We start from the raw sequence: 17,038 nt of genomic DNA on the forward strand, positions 1-17,038 counted from the left end.
CAAAAGTAGCCACCTTCCAGAAGAAAGGACAGTGTCAGCACAATTTCAGAGTTGATTTGAGGATCTACAGCCAAGTGATACACAAATAAGATACATTTTTGTTAATAGTTAAGGGACGTGAATCCATTTTAAAATTTAACTCCTGAGTTTGGTGTCACTTTTATTTTTGAAGCAGTCACTTTTTCCCAGTTATTCAGTACTACCAATATCTTCTAATTCCTCTAATTCACAAACCATGAAGACATTTTTTTAAAGTATTTATCAACCTTTGTTCTTTTATACAATAATTGTCAAGAGCAGGGATACTGAACAACATTCATTTGACAAGTAAAACTGATACACACAGCTACAGTATATTGCTTTGCCATCTAAGTCTTTTAATTACAGTCAGATTACTGGAATTGTGTCAAATGCCATTAAATGTTTTGGGCCAGGGATACAGTTATCCATACACGTTACTTTTTATGCCACAGCAAGTACTTTCAAATTAATTTAAATACAAATAAGAAAATGTTTTTTATCTAGATTGCTGAACATTTTACAACTCCTACATTTGAACAAAAGAAAAAAAAGACAAAGACATCTAGTTGAAGGAAACATATTTATTTTACAAGTGCACAATCTGCTTCAAAGTAAACAGGGTCCTATTAAAAATAAAATATATGATAAATTCAAAATTTAAAGAAAATATTATGACTAAACATGTAAACAGTAATAATGCATAGCCTGCTTTAAATTCTTTATATTAGAGTAACATCGGGTGAAAAGAATAAAAAGAAAAAACACAAAGACGAAAAAACAAAAAAATGTGTTAAATGACTCTGATCTTAAAAATGATACAAGTTGAAAAAAATGTTTTCAGTGCATTTATGTGTATACAACAAACTAACAACATGTAGAAGATATGAATCATCTAACATCTAACATTTTAGGAGAGAGAGAGAAAATAAAAATTATCATCTAATGCACGAAACCAAACATGTCATGCACCTTGAATCCAGTTTTCTTTCTGTCCATGCAACAGATAGAATTACCTATTTGGAAAACTTAATAATTTTTGAATAAATAGCAGGCACAGGTACCTGTTATGTAGACACAGTTTGTCCAAAATGTCTACAACGCTTACATATGCCATACATTGAAAAAAAGGACTTTACAAATAAGACATTTCTTATAAAAACTTTCACCTTAATTCCACAGTTTATTTTATTCTTAGAAAAGAAGCCACAACATTTAGAGAACATCATACACAAAAAATGGAATTAAGAGAAAATGACATAGATGGATTATGGCATCCGTAATGGGAGGGTCAACTGCTTTTTTTGTGTCTACATTAATGGGCTAACACTATAATCAGGATACTACAAAGATATATAAAAAGTGAGTATGTTAGAAGTCACAGGAACACTGTTTACTTGAGCCTGAGGGGCGACCTCAGAACTGACCTGATTCTCGCAACGAAAGCCAGCTTTGAGGAACCGGTTCAGAAAGCTGTATGTGTTGAAAATCAAAGTGTTGCACTTTTCCAAATGAATAATACATGTAATCAAGCTTATATATAAAACTGTAAGCCAATAAAACAACAGGTTTTACATCTTTTAGTATATGCTTGCCCCCTATAAAACATATAAGCAGTAAAATTTTTCTTTATAGAGCAAAAGTGGTCTTTTATTCTTGGTTGGAAAGCAAAACTCTTATCAGCTTTAAGGTTCAGTGAAATGTTTTGTTGTTTTTTTTTCTCACAAAGCATAGGTGATATAAACAGAGAGCATGTTATGTCCTCTCCTTGGTTTATTCCACTGTATGTTTTGCTGGCTATCCCGGTGCCTTCTGATTTGCAAAAAGCACATTCTAAGATTATGGAATCCACTCAAAAAACCCAGTGATCTAATGGCTGACGTGAGTGACCTATGCAAGTTCGGTGCTTGTCCTGAAAAATCGAATATTTGGATGAAAGACTGCTAGTTAGAATTCAACAGCATCCAGAGGTAAGGTTCCATTACTGTGTGCTCCGTAGCCTTTGTCTTGCCTGCAGCTGGCTACGTTGACCCGTGTTGGCTCATAGATTTACCACCGTTTAATACTCCTGAGACACTTCTACTTTTCGTTGGCGTCCCACTTCCAGATCTGGAAAACTCTGTGAGATCGTGAAGAGAAGGTTCTTTGTACATAGCCACTGAAAAAAAGTAGAAACATTTATTTACTAAAGCCAATGTAAAGCATATAAAAACCTGGTATCATCAACAGCAGTTCATTTACAAATGCAAATCTTTTTTTAAATAAATTTAGTAGCGGTCATGTGACCACAGCTCTTGATTTACTATTCTCGTGTGCAAGGACTGTAGGTGGAGAATTACATCAGTGCTTTTGCTCATGTCATCCCCCACTCTAGCATCCCAACTCTCAACAGCCCTTGTGTCCCCCATTCTACTGTTGGCATAGTGAGATGGGCAACCCTTGTCACTTCATACCAACAGGGGTTGTAAAATCTGTCATTCACCAGAGAGGGGCAGGACTCGGCATGCCATACATTTGTGGGAAAGAGCAACCTCCGGAGTGACAAAGCTGTGATATTGAGGGAAAAGGCTGTGTTCATCATACTGCCAACGCAGGCTCATAGTCCTGTGGCAGCAGATCTAAGCAAAGGATGACAACACTGTTGGAAAATCAAAAGGCTACATACAGCTTTGTCACCCTACAACAGAAACCAATCAAAAGGTTTGTCATCCTACAATAGTAAGGCCCCTTTCACATTGGCTTTTTGATCAGGTCAGGCTGTCAGTTTTTCAGATGGACCTGATCGAAAGCCCAATGTTAGTCTATGGGCAGCCATATATAAAGGGATAGGCATCCGTTCACATCCAGTTACCTGAGCCTCCAGTCAGGTCTGGAAAAACAAATACATCAGAAATCCATTTTGCCAGACCTGATTGTGCTGGATTGGAGGTAAACAGATGTAACCAGATGCCTGTCTATTTAGATCTGGCTGCCCATAGACTAACATGGGTCTGGTAATGTCAGTTTTTAAGATGGGGGAAAAAACTTCACGGACACGGATATCACAGTAGTGACATTCGTTCTGATCAGGAGGGGATCTGTGATCTGTGATCAGAGACCCAAGTGATCTGGACACATTAAAGCTAGCATGATCAATAGGTATTATAATAGGGAAGAAATTAGAAAATACTTTAGACCTTAAAGCTGAATTGCTTTCTAGTTTATGTCCTAGTTTTTTTATATTTGTCTGGACATTTTAATTAAAACAGAAAGTAATTGCAAACCATCACTGATTGTGGAATGTTTTGTTTACATTTTATGCAAATCTTAAATTTCTGTAAATGCTGAGCTTAGCCATGTCCCTCCATTGCCCAGCTGGTAGATCAGTAAGGCATCATACCACCAGTCTGAGTTTCCAGGTTTGTAAAAGGTTTATATAATAAAAAAGTCTCTGTATGTAGATAGCCGCAAGTAGCAGTTCTACGTCCACTATCCACCAACCAGTTAGGTGCTTTAGGTAACCTGATGGAGAAGAAAAAAACTTCACAACATAGCTGTGATTGCTATTGAAGATTAAGTGCAAATAAAATTGGAGTTTTCCCAAAAAGGCTAAATAATTCACAATCAGCAGGGATAACAAGAAAAAGCTGTGCATAAAGGACATCTCAACTATTAATTATATAAATATTCTGCAGTTTGATATTTCTGCAGTGTTTACATATAATTTAAAGATCTAACGTAAGTGCCTGATTTAAAAGGTCACCATTAACTTTTCACGTATTGAAGTAGATACAAACCCTAAATAACTGGCATTTAGTAAAGCACCGTGTATCATAAAAACTGCCCTTTTATAATAAAATACTGGATTTCACTATTTTTACATTATGTGTTGCATCTCAGTGCTGTTGATCTTCTATGGCCTCTTTTCGGCCACTTCCTGTTTGCATGGATACATTCCAGCTATGACTACAGAAATGTGTCAGGACAGGCTTCCTGATGATGTCAACAGTGGTCCATGCCCAAGTAATGTGTGTTTAAAAGGCCACTTTTAGTCTTCATCAGGAGCCAGTGCAACAAGGGGGACAATGCAGAGGCAGAATTGGAAGACACAGAGCGTTGTCACTCTATAACAAGATAAGCCTGCAATATTTAAAAATATTGAAATTTACTTTTAAAATTAGATTAAGATTGTAAACCTTATGTGAGATTTAAATGATTGGGTTCACATATATCTCAATACCACCCACTAATGTTCCACCATGGAATATTACTTTAATAATAGTAACTACTAATACTATTTACTAATAATAGTAATGTTAAACTTGGCATATTTATAAGGCATTCTGCCCACTTGTATAGTAGAGAATGTCTGTTCATGAAAGGTAGCAATGTACTGAGACAGCATGTAGAAAGTGAAACAAGTTTTAACACCTGCTGGGAGATGAATGAGCATCATTAGGAAAACAGGAGGCTCTGGAAGAATTGCCAGAATTGATGTTCTCACTGGTAAATAATCCACCTCAATGTTAAATCGAAATTAATTAAGAAAAAAACCTACACAATAGCACCAGAATACTTTTGCAGTGGAGTAAATAAAGTACATTTACTGAGAATTAGGAAAAAATTAACAGCTGTTGAAAACAGAAAATGGCATATCTTACTTGTTGGAGATGTGCTTCGTTACAATAAGCTCTTACAATAACACTGTAATGTCCTAATGACAGAAAAACATAAATATACTTTCTTAAGGAAGAGGTCTCAGCAGGGATAAAAGCTTGCCTGCTGTTTCAGTGATTCTCGTAAAAAAAAATAAACTGCACTTCAAAAATGAAACGCAAAACCATCTGGAAGAAAATCTTTATAGGCTCAATTCACAAAGCATCAACACAAGGATAAGAATATTTATTTTTAATCATGTGACTGTAATCTTCAAATCTCAATGGGCTCAGCCGAAAATAACTGTCACTTTTTCCCCTTATCCTGGTGTGTTAGCTTTGTGAATCAAGAGCAATGTGTTGTGTTTTTGGCTGTGAGCTCTGCCCCTGTATGAAGCCTGATTTGTGGATGCTCCTTTGGGGGGAGATCAAGTAGAGTCCAGTAGCTACCTCTACCTTTCTCCCTCTAGCCACCCCAGTGTCTCTTTTCTCTTGCTACCACCTCCTGCTGTCATTCTCTCCCACCACCTAAAATAATCTCCCATCCTCCAGTCAGTTTACTTCCTCCACCTCCCACTGCCAAAATCCTTCTCCTCCTACTTTCCACTCTCATTCTCTTCCTGGCAAAACTGGGACAATGGCATGGCAAGTAGCCAGTGCTCTAAAGAATATACTATTCTGATTACTATGGGCCGCTCTTTGCATGAGTAGTGACAGTGCTCATCCTGGGCTTGCGCCTGCGAGACAAGCAATATCATTCAAAATTCATTAAATATTTGTCTCCTACTGAGCAGTGTGGTCAGAGATCGGTGGGGGAAGAGGGGCAGTGCCAACCATGCTAGAATACTATCCACAGCACCACTAAAAATGAGACAAAGTGCTACATGCACTTTGTCCCCTGGAGGACTGGATGAACCTATAATAAGATGAGAAATGAGTCACACTGCTGATTCATTTAGCTCTATATAATCTGAGTTTCAACTACTGAGCTCTGTACACACGGGCTTTTTCAGCAAAGAAGCAAAAATTAGCCTGGTAAATATGTAAAAAATAATCTAGAGCTCCATCTGTAGGCTATTCAATATCTTATTTTTACCAGTCCGAAAAATTTAAACAAAAGTTTTATTTCCATTTCTCTCATTTGAGATCCAGCATAATAACCAACGACAAGGCCTTTATTTTTTTTTAATAGCTGAGGTTTTAATGTGCATGTGTGCTCTGACTATACACAATAAACTATTTATATACTGCATTCTTAACATGCAGTAAAATAATTTTAAAACAAGCCATCCCTGACCCCTCAAGCTGTTTTTATTTTTCATTCTCAAAGATCGCCCAAAACACTCTGAACTTGGGTTTTCAGTCTGTTTCCAACTACTTACATGGGAAGGTTGGTATCTTGCCAATATCTGATGATCCCAGTAGAAAAAAAACTAAGATTTTAATGTATATGTAGTAAATGTTAAATATGGAGTGATAATTCCATTTCTGAACAATGCTTATAGAGACTGAGGTAAATGAGGGCTGGTTTTAAAGTGATTTTACTCCTACACAATACTTTACTGTGGATAGCCTGATAACAGGTTCACTTTAAACTAAATTTCAGGCCTTTAAGCCCTTTAAAAGAAGATCTATACTCAAATGCTATTTTAAAGCTATCTTAAAAGTCTTAAGTAAAGAAAACCTGAAGAAAATGCTTTTTTGGGCCCCCAACAGTGCTTGTCATGTGGCCAAAAGCTTAAACATTTGGTTATCTACTGTTTGTGAAAAGGGAGACTCAGCCAACCAGAACTCTGATCCTCATCTTCAAAAGAAATTACGTGACTAAATTCCTAGACTTTTATTATGTTAGTAGTACTGGAGGAGCAGCATTTTTATAAAGCAAAAATAAGTATTTTAGCCTTTTACACTCCATTAATGCAAGAAAGACTGTGAACATATTCAACATTTATCTGAAAATTTTAGTATGAATCCGCTTTAAGCCAGACTATCAATCAACATGGCAGCTACATTTGACACACCTACGAGAACTACAAATGTCAAGTGAGCATTTGCACTGAATCTGACATATCTATCTCTTTTTCTCACCTTTGAGCTTTTCCATAACTAATGTAAACCATGCTTAAAAATCTTTGTCCATCTTTTCTTTTTTATTTCTGCAGACCATTTAATTTGTTTTCTAAAATATAGATATTTTATATATGCATATCCCGTTCACAGTAATTTATGATAATAAAATACAGCAACCCTTAAATTCCACATTATCGTATTACATGCATGATGTAAATATGACTATTAGTTTACCTTTCAATGGTTTTGGCAGGAAGTGAGCTGCAGGTTTGTTTTTCTTTACATGGTTGCCTTTCATAATTTCACCTTCTTTGTTGAGACCCAAAAACCAGCTTCTCCCCGAATGTTGTTGTCTGTAGATCATTGAGGAGTACGTCACATAATAGTTTTCAAACACTGACTCTTTGAATTTGCATTCAGGCGTAAAATGTTCCTGTGAAAAAAAAAATAGACAACTTGACCACTGCAGTCTGGAAAGTTCAATACATACAGGATTTAAATGATTAGGTCTAAAATGAACGTTAAAGGAATATTAAAAGATCAAGTATATTATTAAGCATAAAGAATAATCAGTACGGAATATTAAATCAGAATCACAATACATTATTCATCTAAAACAGCCAATATAAACAGCAGGGTTGGAGTCCTTGTCCTACTTTCATCATTGTTCCAAGTGTTTGGCCTCAAGTACTAGTACAGGTAAGGGGCCCACAAAATGAGAGCATATGTTCATAGCTTTTTAAGAATAAGCTTTTATAGGAAGAATTCAGACTTAACAAGAAAGACAATTGTTTAATTTTGCATGATAAACTTGAAATATGTCTTCTGACCTAAAGAATTGTGGAAAAATCTGTTGATGTTATCTACAATGATAGTAATACCTCAGGGACTACCTCTAAGGCTTAAAGTATACCACACCCCGCATATTACCAGAAAGATCAAAAACTAAAATAAAAGGAGTTTTTTTAGGTATCAAAAACACCACTCATGGTCACTTCACATAGATATATAAAGATACATCTTTATTGATACATAAAATAAAATCATGTGTTAAAAAGACAATATAAAGCAGTCCTTCCTCATATGGCTAACATCCTAAATGACTTAATTTGATACCGACAGTGTTGAGTGGCTATCTAGAAGATGTTAATACAGTCCACGTATTAAGAAGTTATCATGAAGCCAAGATATCATGGGGTGTCATTAATCCTCAACGTGTTTCGCACCCATAAGTAGAGGCTTCCTCAAGAGGTAAGGTTGCAGAGTATTTATTAATCTTGCCTGCTCATATGGCCAGAGTTATGAAGGGAGGACAAGTAGCAGTAAAACCACAACACAACATGAAATTTCAGCAGCTGACTAATCTCTAGGACGATCGGTCCACAGGAGGAGCCTCAACATGCACAGATCCAGTACCCAGTGGCTCCAGTACCCAGTGGCAGAGATCCAGTACCCAGTGGCCATGCTGCTATGGTATCGCTACGGTACTGCTACGGTATCGAATTAAAGGGTAGTCATTTAGGATGTTAGCCATATGAGGAAGGACTGTTTTATATTGAGTTTTTTTAACACACAATTTTATCTTATGATTAAAGATGTAACTTTTATATATCTATGTGAAGTGACCATGAGTGGTGTTTTGATACCTTAAAAGCCCCTTTTCTTTTTGTTTTTGTATCTTTCTGATGTTATCTACAAAACAACCATAGAAGATCTATTTCTGGAAAATGGCAGCACATATCTAGCTTTTGCTCGCACACTTTTACTGCTTATCTATAAAGCAGGAATTCACAGCTCATTTTGTCAGCCTCATGGTGTCCTTAGATGGTATATTTCATAAGCCATTAAAATTATCTAAATGACTGTGCCATAGCTCTCTTCTGTTCCTCATTTGGTGGGACAGTTCCTCTTCTGGAACCAAATCAGTCTGTCCCCCTCTTTCTGTCTCAAATGCCATGTTTTTAGATCTGATGTACAGACCCTTAAAAAATGTACTATTTCAATTCAGAATGTGTATATATAGCACCAAACCAGGTGTCCCTAAATGGCGGACTGTGGTTCAGACACAGACCGAGTGGCAGTTCTGTCTGGACTGCGATCATCGACCTGCACTAGGTCAACGGGGGGGGCCTGGACAACAGGGACTGCCTGAATGCTTGCTTCATTCAGGATTTGACTATTAATGAACCACTGACAATGCACCTTGGTAGTTTAGTCATATACAAATATCACCATGACTCATTAATATGCAAATCCTTCCCCCACTCCAGGGCTACTCAGTGAGGGGGGTGGGACAGTGGGGGGAGCTAGGTCCTAGAGCACTGCTAGAGTAGGGGAAACAGGTATGGTGCTGGCCAGAGGGAGAGAAGTGATATGCTGTTTATCCATACTGTGCACTCACACTGCTCACACTGTGCATCCACACCACTCACACTGTGTACCCACACTGTGCACCCACACTCCTCACACTGTGCACCCACACCGCTCCCAATGTGCCCACCATATGAAACTGGAAGAGAAAAGGTTTAATCTGAACAGCGAAGGGGATTCTTTTTTTTGAGAGCTATAAAATTGTGGAACGCCTTCCCACAGACAGTGGTATCAGCTGAGAGTATGTAGTCATTCAAGAACTGTCTAGATTCCTTTCTACAGGTAATCTTAGTAACAACCACACAGAGACACACACAAACACACACACACAAAACCCAAAGGTTGAACAACTCGATGGACCTGTGTCTTTATTCAACTTTAACAACTATGTTACTATGTAACTACACTGCTCAAAATGTGCACCCACACCGCTTACACTGTGTTTTAAATCAGTAACCCTGCACTAAACCTTTCATCCAGCTTTCAAATTGTCATATTAGTTTTAAAACACTAGTATTATTCAGAAGTATGTTAAAGAACTCCAGTCACAAACAACAAAATAAAAATGTATAGCCCAGTAAAAGAAAAAAAAAACAGTTGTTGCTACAATATTCACGTACAACCCACATTTATGTCCTCCGCAGTACTTTTTTGTGCCACTAGATGTGCTCACTCTGATGGCCAGTATTATTCATCTCATTTCCTCTGAGCCCAGGTCATCCTAGACCCACACCAGCCCATGAAAGGAGAAGGACAGAAATGAGCTCTTCTCTTTTTCACTTGCATCCTCCTCCAATCACCATGCATTATGTACTGCTTCCGCGCATACTCCAGCCCTGCTGTACATAGACTGAAAGAGGCTGATACCAGGTTACATTCTGTTTCTTACTCTACTTGCATTTAAAAAATACATCTAGTCATGCATCATCAATTTAAGAGCCACATTTTACTTTGATATCTGCCTATAGTTAAGTGTAAAACACCTACAGACCCCCCACCCACCCATCCCATTAATTAAAGGCCACTACAAGTTGTGAAAAAATGTACAGTTTTTTCTAAAAAAGAATGCGTAAATAGGCTCATAAAGTGTATTTTCACTTTTGCAGTCAAATTTGAGAAAACCCCACTATATGTTTAATATGTGTCCCCACTCACAGAGTATACCTACAAATAATTTAAAAATATTTCTCAGTGTTCTAGTGGTTTCTTTGGAGCAGGTTTAAACATATGACAATGTAGGCTGCTTTTATTTCATAGAATAGATGGCAATGTGCAGATTATCAGTTTAACAGCTGATAATGGAGATCTGCCAGCCAGGATTAATTATTGCAAACGTTACTTCTCAGCCCCCTCCGTAACATTACATACAAGGTGGAAGCTAAATAAGATTTTTCAGCAAAAATACACTTTATTTATCAAGCGCTTCAAGAGGTGACTGCATTAGGGCACTGGTAAAGGAGAAAACACTTTGAACCGAGAATCCCCTTTATGTTATATGGAGTAAAAGGAATAAATAGATTAGAATGAAAACTCTACAGAGGGGCCCAAGCACTTTCACTGTTAATTATGCTGCTGAACATGCAGGCTTAGATATACAGACATCACCAAGGGATATCGGAGGGAGTACCCTGCCTGCAGCTGCTCTACTACTAACATAAAATGTGGGAATCACATCTTCTCTGGGATACGTGACTGGGGGAGAAGCAAGAAAATTCCTCTCTCTACAAATAGGCAACTGTAACAGGCAGTTAAAAGGCTACCGGGCAAAATTAAGATATCTCAAGAGGAACTAGCAGTCAAAACTGCGTGGGTTGAAACAGGGAAAACACACTGAAGCCTTTTGAATATTTATTTTCATGTGTTTCATGACTGCCAGAAGCTTTGAGGCTCGTGCTGTTGAAATCACCACAGCAATGCGCTAATCATTCCTCGCAAACCCTAAATCAGGCATTACACGAGTCACCACTGAGAGCCTTTCATTACCATTAGCAGGAAATCCTTCTCACTGTGTCGTTCTATGAAAGGTCTGCAAGAAGGCACTATGGCAAATGTCTTTGTGCTCATGTGAAGCACAACAGGAGTGTAATGAAGGGAGTACCCCTTCTAACAAAAAATGATTCAGAAATCCACTCTAGACATAAATAAACTGTATGAGAGCACTTGGAAATATTTTTTCTGTAATCATTGGATTCTGATTCTGAAGCATTAATGTTACAATGGTGAAAAACATATAATAAAAATAATGTACAGAGATCTGAATTAAAACAGATTGGGCAGAACATCAAATCAGATGTAAGAGCCCTAGGAGGGACAGATAGGTCTTTAAATTGGTAGCAGATCTGAATAACTGTTTTTATTTCCTTAGTTTTTACTGTGAATAGTAAAAAATTAGGGGAAAAAACACTTTTCTGTAATTTTTCCCAACGCAACATTATGTAATTTCCGTACCTTCATAAATTTCCCCCAAATCAACAAGGTCTGCTCATGAAAATTATATTACATTAGTGTGACTTTTATGTAATGTAGAGGAATGGTAAAGCTCAAAGTGAACGCTTGCGTTTTGCTATAGGGGAGCTGTATTTGCCTTTTGATGTTACATTGCGATGGGGAAAAAAACATTTTCATAAATTGTTAGAATAATTTTAAGATAACATTAAGTTGGATTGACGAGGGCACAAAATAGCACAGCAGCAAATGTTTACAGGTCTGCAATCGCTAAAGATTCTAATGAACTTGCATTCGTTTACGTGAACATTTGATGCTAATTCAGTGAATGCAAATGTCATCCATATCATATTTTTATTTGGTCTGATGCACACTTTTGTCTTTTGTTTTTGCCATCTGTGTCTCACTGATTGCAGCCAGCAATAGGGCACTATAAGAAGTGATTTGTTTTACAAATTCTTTCAGCAATGTGGTGTGACTGGGGCACAATTATTTTCTATATAGTGGTGGCTGGTGTTGTTCAGTTACTGAAAAATGCCAGTCACCGCATTCAGTGTGAACAAATCCCAGATAAAAGCGCAATGTTCTCTTTAATTTGCTTTGTTGTATGATTTTGCCATATAAAAAAGAAACGTAAGATCATCTGAAAATATATATATATTGTGGTTTTAATTGTTAAAGCTGAAAAGGACAAAATGGGTGAATTGTATTCATAAAATCATCACAACATCACAAGTTTCAACAGCTTGTTGGTGAGGTCAGGACAATTCAGGTCAAGTGATCAGTAAACTGCTGCCTACCAATGTAATTACCTAGAGAAAATCCAGCAGATGGCACAGAAAAGGCCAGTGAGGTAGAAAAAGTACATTTTATCTATTTATTTGTTTATTGATGTAAATAAATACATCTCTTAAACCTGAGAGTGGAACTTCAAAAGCATCCCAACATTTATATTCTTTATCAATATTTTGTCATGTGAATCTTGGAACTTACATTGTCACAAGCCAACCATTCTCCACATACCGCAACCAGTTAAAAGAGAAAAAAAGGAAATAAAAATTCCAAATATAGCACAGTATAATACACCGGCTATCAAACTGGGGAATGTTCCGGCTTCACAGTTCAGCCGCGCTCAAGCAAGCAAGAGGATGGACTGTCAAGTGTGGATTCACTCAGATGAGCATTTGATATACTTGGGAGCAAAAGTAATTGACATTTCTGTCATCCAAATAAACACTCTCCAAGCAAAGCAAAGCTGCTCTCATAATAATCATAATTAAAGTATATTAGCCAATTTGTGTGCAACGCAAAATAAATATTTTTTCATTCTTTAATCAGGGAACAGCACATGATATAAGTGAGTTTATAACTGACCAGATTCTACTGAAGACTAACATTTGCTGGCAAATATATACTCACTTGATATATAACTCTGTTTATTTCATCTATGCCTTCAGTGAAAAGTCATCAACTGATTCAGAAATATAATTTTCATTTCTCTAATTTATTTGGCTAAATTTTTTTTATAGTTTTAATCAAACTTTTAGATTACAAATTAAAGCAGTCTTGCAGTGAGGTAATAGGATACAATTAGGCAGGCAGGATATGGGCAGGTCATATTATAAGCTTTGAACTGTTTACACTATACATCCATATGGCATACTGTAGAAGAGTGGATTCCTTGAGGACCCCATGACCTAAAAAAAAAATATATTATTTTTTTCCCCAAACAATCCATTGTGAAAATAAATAGATAGAAGTACTTCAGCAGGTCCAATTTTCATGTAGTTTATTTTTTGTTAAAATACTATAATAGTAAAAATTTAATAAAGACAGCATAACTATTTCCTTTAGCTGTCAGAGGTTCCCCATGGGGTCCATGTACACTGTTGGCTTATAGGAGCATATACTGCATGTTCTTTTTCAAATCTTTTGACAGGTGAAAATATATCAACATATATACCTGTGTATATCACTAATATAATATTTGTAATTTCTATGCAATAATTGGGTACATTCAATTAATTTTTATTTTAATATTATTTATTTTTATTCCATTTTCAACTATTTTATTCAAGGTGGTACACAATTTCTGTCCTTCTTAGTAAGCATTGTATGCAGCTCTCTGGAGACTTCTAAGCTAAATCACCATTATGTGACATAAGTTGGGTATACAAGTGTTTATTTTTCTGGTTCAACCAACGAGCTCAACAAAAAAATAGAATAGATTCCTCAATCAACCATTATGAGCGTTAATGGACGAATTCCCCGCTGCTATAATTGTATTCTTACAGCGGGTGCAGGCCACTGTCAAAATACCTGAACGGAGCTAGCAGCTACCCAGATAGCAAGCAATTGAGCTGCAAGTTTGAAAATGACTTGCTAAACTATTGCAGACTTGCCAAGCTTCACAATTTTGATGCACAATTACAGCAAGTCTGCATTGCAAGTCTCCAGACCAGCGCGCTTGCAGAGCTCTTGCTAAGACCTGCAGGACTCTTGCTGTAGACTTGCCAAGCAAATTTGCTACAAATTCAAAAAGTGTCAACTAGAACTTGTGCTGCAAGTGTTCTGCAAGTCTACAACTTGCCAGGAATATGTGCAGCAAGTTAACAAAAATTACAATTTCACCCTGCCACAAGTTTGTTGCAAGTTATCCTTGCTATCTGGGTAATTGGCTGCTAGTTCCGTACAGCTGAAAATTTTCCAACCTGCTCCTTTGATCAGCTGGTCAAGGAATGCCAGCAACGGCACCCACTGTGCAAATTTCAGCCAGTTCATCAGGAATCGACCGAAATTTGTACTGTGTGTACCTTACGTTAGCCTAGAAGTATTATGTTGTACCAAGCATAGTAAACACTGATTGTATAAATTGACGTTTCTACTAGAATCATGCGATAAAATAAGCCAGAATTTGTGTTTTGTTTATTTCTCCAGACAAATGGTTGTTTTTCTAAACTCGGATTGTTGGTTACCAGGATTTTTAAAAGAAAACAGGACTAAAAAGGACTGGTGTCTGCTTCATCTCCTCAATCATAAAATGAACAGGCTGAAAAAAAGTCTGCTCCCATGATGTAAATCGTTTCCCATATTTTTAACTGCATGGGCTTTGCTGTCATTCACTGTAATGTGAAGTAGGTGGGCACAAACAAGATTTCTCTGGCGTCAGGCCCTTGAGCTGTAAATCATCTTACGGGCCAATGCAAAGATATGCAAAAGCGATAATTGGTTATAATTAGCTATTATTAAGCTGCTTAACCTTTAGAGCGGGTGTTGGGTTTTGCCCCTTGCAGAAAAAAGGTCTTTAAAATTGGTTAACTTGTTTAACACATTTATTATGTGCAGCACTATTATGCTTTACAGAAGCACCCAATTATACATCTCGGAAATGCTTGTATATTAAAGTGAACTATTTAATGGCCTTTAAATATACACATTTTTCTTAGATATGCCTCCCCCTGTGTGTTTTATATTACTTATAAATGACTTGCTGCTAAGCAGTACAGTGGACAGGCATATGGCCTTAGCTGTGAGATTTTAATTGCTTGTAAGCATGAAATGTATCCCTTTGCTGAAGATGCCTCAGCTAAAATCAATGTGTGACGAATGAGCCAACCGTCAAAAAGTGGTTAAATGCATGCTTTAGGTTGTTAAAGTTTAATTAAACACTCATTTAATCAGACACAATGATGAGAAACGTACATTTATCCACAGCAGCCACTCAGATTTATGTTTTTAATTTAATCACACTTTTTTTTTAAATAAATTAAACAAACAAATCTGAAAATTCTTTTTAATTATTGAAACATTTAAAAATGTAAAAGACGAGGCACGGTGGTTTTTTTTTTTTTTTTTTAAATTTCTATGGAATCAAACAAATTTGATTCTGATGATTGGATGATTGGAATCAACCAAATTTGCCTGTCTTTTTCCAAGTTATGGGAAAAATAATGGTGTAGATGGATGTGATGGATGCTGAAGTGGAGGTAAGTATCAGGGACTTAAGTTTTGTTTAATGTATCATCCATGTTTTTTTAGGACAGATTCCTATTTCAATCAATACTTCCTTGTATTTGTATTTGTTTTCCAAACTTTGTATTTACATAATTTACCCCTAAATATTTAACACAAAATATAATCGATAAAGTATGCTGATTAAAATTATATCACATTAGTGTGTTTTTTTCTAATGAAGGGAAATGGTAAAGCTCAAAGTGAATGTATGCATTTTACATAAGGAGAGCTTTATTCGCCTTTCAATGCTAGATTGCATGCAAAGCAAAAGAACAGTTTGAGTACATTTTTAGCATAACTTTAGGATAACATTAAGTTGGCTTAACGAGGGCAAACATTAGCACAATGGTGATTTTTTCACAGGTCTGCAACCACTAAAGATTCAAATGCGCTTGCATTTCCTTACGTGATGATGCTTGTGCAGTAAACGCAAATCTAATCCACATTATTCAGCATCATTATTGCGACCTGGGGGGTTTTGTTTTCCCTCCTGCACACTGATTCTTTTGTCTGTACAATGTAAAATTGCCCAGGAAGCACGGGTGATTCGTTCAACCGCCTATAGATATGCATGGCCATGTGTAGTTGTATGCAGGTATACGCAGGTACTCACGTAAACACACATATAACATTCCTCATATGCAAAAAGGTCTCTATGGGCAGCTGTGTTTACTTAGTGAACCTTCCGTATATACAGGGCTCAAAAAATCCACTCGTCTGCGACGAGCAGACAATGGAGCCCGACGAGCAGCTTCCCGGCCAGCCGTTGTAATTACACGGCCGGCCGGGAGCTTTACAGTCAAGCGATCGAGCGTCTCAAGAGACGCTCGATCGCTTGTATCAGAAGCTGTCACTGCCGTTGCCGGTCCCGAGATCCGCTGTGCCCGATGCGGCCGGGACCGGCACGGCTCTGTGACAGGAGATCAAAGGGAGTTCAGTATACGAACTCCCTTTGATCTCCTCTCAGTCCCCGAATGCAGGAAGTGATGTATATTACATCACTTCCTGCATTCAGTGTCACTCTCCAGCTAGAGAAGCTGATGAAGCCGATCTCTGCTTCATCAGCTTCTCTGGAGGTCCCTAGGTGACATTAGGGGTCTTGGAGACCCCTGATGTCTCCCTAAAGAGGACCTGTGATGTAAATTGGCTATCCCATAGGGGGCTTCTTAGCCCCCCATGTAATAGCAATAAAGTTGTATGTAAAAAAAAAAAAAAAAAGTAATAAAAAAAATGAAAGATTCATAAAAAAATAAAGAAGCATAACATTTTTTTTTTAAAACATTTTTTTTAAATCCGCGCCCCCCTAATACACACGCATACATGTGTGCGTACACACGCATATACGTGCCGCACATGTTGCATATCGCTGCAAACGGAGTGAGAGCAATAATTTTAGAGCCATTAAGGCCGGGTTCACACCTGGGCGTTTTACAGCGCTGATCGACGCGCTGTAAAACGCCCTGCAAGTGAAATCCCATTATTTCCTA

General features: G+C 37.2%; 1 protein-coding gene across 3 annotated transcripts in view; it reads right to left on the reverse strand.

The window, feature by feature from the left end:
• Positions 1–587: 587 nt before the first annotated feature.
• The window catches only part of FGF13 (fibroblast growth factor 13), a 126,216-nt gene continuing 109,765 nt past the window's right edge, over positions 588–17,038 (reverse strand). For all 3 annotated transcript variants that reach the window (XM_018555066.1, XM_018555065.1, XM_018555064.1), the window contains 2 exons: positions 6,957–7,155; positions 588–2,176 (listed from right to left, as the gene is read on the reverse strand). In XM_018555066.1, coding sequence (XP_018410568.1) covers positions 2,040–2,176; positions 6,957–7,155 — 336 coding nt within the window. In that variant the 3' untranslated portion in view covers positions 588–2,039. The remainder of the gene's footprint in view (positions 2,177–6,956; positions 7,156–17,038) is intronic.

This window comes from Nanorana parkeri, unplaced genomic scaffold, assembly GCF_000935625.1.
Source record: "Nanorana parkeri isolate BGI_ZX_2015 unplaced genomic scaffold, ASM93562v1 scaffold182, whole genome shotgun sequence".
In the NCBI taxonomy this organism is placed as follows: Eukaryota; Metazoa; Chordata; class Amphibia; order Anura; family Dicroglossidae; genus Nanorana; species Nanorana parkeri.